Raw genomic sequence first — 4,890 nt, forward strand, 5'->3', positions numbered from 1 at the left:
GCCCAAAGTCCACCAAACAGATTAGATTAAAACATCTCTGCAGTCAGACAAACTTCTGCTAGCTCCTGTATGGGACTTACAATAGTGTGTTAGCACTGTGCTCACGCATGGGAACCTTTTTTGGCAGCTCTAGATTGAATGTGGACATACATTCACACACATTTGCTTGTATGAAGCGAGAGCCATGAAGTTTATCCATTCTTTTTGGAGCACTGCCCTAAATAATGACTCTATTCACTTGAAAATGTGCGAAATAATGCCCCAGTAAATGGAAACATATCATTTGTGCGTAGAAATATTCTATAAATATATTTGAGACGTAATAATTAATGACGCATTAAGATACGAATTAATTAACATTCATTTCAGTTTCAAGCAAATTGAGAAATGTCTTTGTGCACCTTCTTAATCAATGATTATTCACATGTATAATTATCGGAATTCGCAACAGCGTAATGTAGTGCTAAGTGCTAGTAAAGGGTCACATTTCAGCTGCAAACGTACTCATACATGTTTTGTGTTGTGCATATATTTGCATGTCCTGTTAATAGGAATTCATAAACAACTGACAACTAATTTTACAATGACTAGTAAGTCAGTGTTTGATAGTAAGTAATGCCTTAAGAAGGCGTTCATCAACCAAACAATGCTGGTAAAACATTCATACAACATTCACTAAAGCAATAAGCCATGACTCCCCTTTATCACAGGGAAGGGTGTTGTTAGGCACGACTCGGAGTAAAACCTCCTTCCCTGTGATAAAATCACTGTAAAGCGCAGCCTTGAGTTGCTCATCGCTGCGGCCAACAAACTGTGATAAAATACACCGTTTTTCACAAGATATCGATGTTATTATTAAAAACCAACAGAAGTATTCCTCTGAGAATATGGTGTCATTTCCAAGCAGCCATTGGCGCTGAATGAGGAGAGTGTTTTAAACTTTTTGTCATAAAAAAATCAGAAATCAGTATTTAATGCAGAAACTTTCACTTAATAAGAACTTTTTGGTCACCAGTTTACCACCTCAAGTCATATTTAGCACCAGTCCAGCGCCGCCCCTCTTCTCACGCTGGGGCTGGACTCAAACTGTTTCCATTCACTGGGGCGTTATTAATCCATCGCTAATGATTAATTCACTGTTAAGGAGCAGCCGTTGAATAGTTTGAGAGCTGACAGAGGAAAGGGGGTTGAAGTGGGCGTGGCCTTTGGCTTCCCAAGCTAGCACTGTCATTGATGTATGCACATATTAATTACGTGTGTGAAACTTGTTTTCCTCTTTTTTTAATGGTTATTTTTCTTTTTTTTACTGTCAGTTACTGTAAAAACAAAGAAAGAGAACGTCCGTCGGTTCCCTTTTAAAAACCGGTGAAAAAGGTTCTTTATAGTTGTGATTCTATATAGAACCATTGTCTTTACTAAAGGACCCTGTTTGTTGAGAGTGTTGAATAGGTGTCCCCAAACTGCTCACGGTCTTGGAAAACTACAAATTATGGATTATGATTCAAACAAATGGATAAAAATATGAATGAGTGAGTGACTGAGTGACTGAGTGAGTGACTGAGTGAGTGACTGAGTGAGTGTGTGTGTGAGTGACTGAGTGAGTGACTGAGTGAGTGACGTGAGTGTGTGAGTGAGTGTGTGTGTGACTGAGTGACTGAGTGAGTGAGTGAGTGAGTGACTGACTGAGTGAGTGACTGAGTGAGTGAGTGAGTGACTGAGTGAGTGACTGAGTGAGTGTGTGAGTGAGTGTGTGTGTGAGTGACTGAGTGAGTGACTGAGTGAGTGAGTGTGTGAGTGAGTGTGTGTGTGAGTGAGTGACTGAGTGAGTGAGTGACTGAGTGAGTGTGTGACTGAGTGAGTGAGTGTGTGTGAGTGAGTGACTGAGTGAGTGAGTGACTGAGTGTGTGTGTGTGAGTGAGTGAGTGAGTGAGTGAGTGAGTGACTGAGTGAGTGACTGAGTGAGTGTGTGAGTGAGTGAGTGACTGAGTGAGTGAGTGAGTGAGTGAGTGACTGAGTGAGTGACTGAGTGAGTGAGTGTGTGAGTGAGTGACTGAGTGAGTGAGTGACTGAGTGAGTGAGTGAGTGAGTGAGTGACTGAGTGAGTGACTGAGTGAGTGAGCGTTGAATTTAGATTTGCTGGCATTTTCACCAAAAAAGTTACATATACAAAAAAACGTCTTTTCCAAAAAAGTCCTATATTTACAAAACTTTCTGCATTAAAAAAAATCCTAATTGTTTCATATTTCTCATAAACAGGGCTCTAATAAAATGTACCTAATTTTTTTCTTAACAGAATACAGTATTTACATTATTACCTCAGACTGTAACAAATGACTTCAAACTGCAGGAAATAATCAAATAAACCAACATGAAAATGCAAAATTCAAACATTTTCCTCCGTTTGACGCCCAAATTGTGTTTGTTGTGTTTTTTGTTTATTGCGTACATCTGTAGAAATGCTCGTTTGCTTGTTTAGAGTCGTTTACTCCTCACAGCAGAAACAAAACCATAAACGGCTACTGGGGAAACACTGGTGGAATTTATTGAACGTGTTTGTTTTTGTTATTAATAGCCGATTAATGAACGGTGATGAATGTTATTAAAAGCGTAAAATAAAGCATGTTAGAACAGTAAAGTATAAAATATGTACAGATACAGTGGAACAGAAGCTTTTAGTCGCTAAACACAGACGATCAGTGGTTTTTAATGGCGTAAAGTTTGTCGTAAAGATGCTGTAAAGCGGACTACATTTTACAAAATATTCTCCAGGAACGTGTTTGACAGATGACGGATATTGAATATTGAATATTTTCACTTTAATGAATTAAAATAAAAGAAAACAAATGACACATGAATGAAATAGAAAGGCTGTAAATGAATCATCACATTTAAATAAAACAGTAAAACTGATGAAATTTCTCCGGCGGGTGAGCAAGAGCGTTAAATATCACACAGCCGTGTGTGTGTGTGTGTCTGTGTGAGTGTGTACGTGGGTGTGTGTGTGCGTGTAAGTCTGTGGGTGCGTGTGTGTGTGTATGTCTGTCTGTGTGTGTCTCTGTGTGTGTCTGTGTGTGTGTCTGTGTGTCCGTGTCTCTGTGTGTGTGTGTTTGTGTGTGTGTCTGTGTGTGTGTGTGTGTCCGTGTCTCTGTGTGTGTGTGTTTGTGTGTGTGTCTGTGTGTGTGTGTCTGTGTCTCTGTGTGTGTGTATATCTGTGTGTGTATTTGTGTGTGTGTGTGTCTGTGTGTATGCGTGTGTCTGTGACTGTGACTGTGTGTGTGTGTGTGTCCGTGTCTCTCTGTGTGTGTGTCCGTATCTGTGTGTGTGTGTGTGTGTGTGTGTGTGTGTCAGGGGGACTAAACCGCCAAAGCACAGAGAAATTCTTGGGTAAACGAGTGAAGGAGTGGAAACGAGTGATGAAAGTGGTTTAAAACAGAAAAAAAACTGAAATAAACTAAAAATAAAATAACTAACGTGAAAAAAACAAACAGCCCAAGTCTGTCCGTGATTGGCTGGAGGATTTTCCATAATAAAAGTCCACAGCCTGAGTCTGTAGAGGTCGGACTGGGAGAGAGAGAGACACACGGCCGAGAGGAAACAAGTGCAAAATCTATTTATCCTTCACTGCTCGTTTTTCATCCCTCTCTCTTCCTTCCATCCTTTCATGTCCAGAGAGGCTCGACGAGAGAAAGACGCCACATCTCCCCTCTCATCTTATGAGAAGATGTATCCGTCGCTTTCTCTTTATCAACCTCTTTCTCTCGCTCTTCCACAACCGTAGTCCGTCACTCGTCTTCTTCCCATCCCTCTCTTTTCCATCCTTTCATCTCCAGACCTCCGAACGGGTTAAAAATGTGAGAGGGAAAAAAAAGGATGCATCTTCTCATCCGAAGACACGTTCGTCTTTTTCCTCTAATCCGTTTAGTCCTTCATTCGTCTGTTTTCATCCCTCTCTTTTCCCTCCTTCCATCCTTTCATCCCCAGAATCTCCAAACAGTTTTGAAAACATGAAAGACAAAGGATCCGGCATGTTCCTCGCTGTCTCGTTTGAAGATATTTTTTGAGGATGTTCGCGTTTATCTCTCTCTTTCTCTTTCCCTCTCTCTCTCTCTCTCCTTCTCCTTCCCTCTCTCCCTCTCTCAGACCTTGTAGTAGATGTTGGCGGGGCTCTGGGGGGGCATTTCCTGGACGATGTAAACCGGATGTCCGTAATCTCCGCTCACTTTTTCGTAGTGCGGGCAGTAGTTGTTCTCGCTGGTGCGCAGCGGGATGATGATGTCACTGGGCTCCGCCCCGCCGTGGGTGGAGCCTTTGGGCGGGGCCAGCGTGCTGAGCGACAGCGCTGCCCCGCCCCTCGGCTGCGAGTGCTTGCGGCTCCTCTTGCGCAGCTTGAGCAGCAGTACGACGAGGATGATGATGATGAGGATGAAGACGAGGCAGCCGGCGCTGATGGAGGCGAACACGGCGGGCTTGGAACCGAAAAATCCATCGGTGGAACTCGAACCGGAACCGGAACCAGAACCGGAACCAGAACCTGACCCAGAACCAGCACCGTTTCTCGTGTCTGAGAGAGAGAGAGAAAAGAGAGATTAACCCTTTCAGTGGAAGAGGACGTTGTTGAGAAACCCACTTCAGAGAACTCTTTAAAAAACTGGTTCTTTAAGGGTTCTTTAGTGGAAACCAAGAGCACTCGAGGAACGACTTGAATGCACTGCAGGGTCAACTGGTTCTTCGCTGCGATGGAAAACCAGCTAGATCTCTTTAAATAAATACTGTATGTTAGCAACTAAAAAGGTTCCACTAGAACCCATTTGAGTACTATTTAGAACCCTTTTTACTAAGAATGCAATGAAGAAAACGGCACCAAGCACTATTACGTCGCCGCGAAGTGCA

The 4,890-nt window shown here is 42.6% G+C and overlaps 1 protein-coding gene across 1 annotated transcript in view; it reads right to left on the reverse strand.

The window, feature by feature from the left end:
• Positions 1–3,223: 3,223 nt before the first annotated feature.
• efnb1 (ephrin-B1) overlaps positions 3,224–4,890 on the reverse strand; it is a 76,974-nt gene continuing 75,307 nt past the window's right edge. Inside the window, exon 5 of the mRNA XM_017684699.2 lies at positions 3,224–4,561. Within this exon, the coding sequence (XP_017540188.1) occupies positions 4,137–4,561 (425 nt within the window). The 3' untranslated portion in view covers positions 3,224–4,136. The remainder of the gene's footprint in view (positions 4,562–4,890) is intronic.

This window comes from Pygocentrus nattereri, chromosome 23 (genome assembly GCF_015220715.1).
Source record: "Pygocentrus nattereri isolate fPygNat1 chromosome 23, fPygNat1.pri, whole genome shotgun sequence".
Classification (NCBI taxonomy): Eukaryota; Metazoa; Chordata; class Actinopteri; order Characiformes; family Serrasalmidae; genus Pygocentrus; species Pygocentrus nattereri.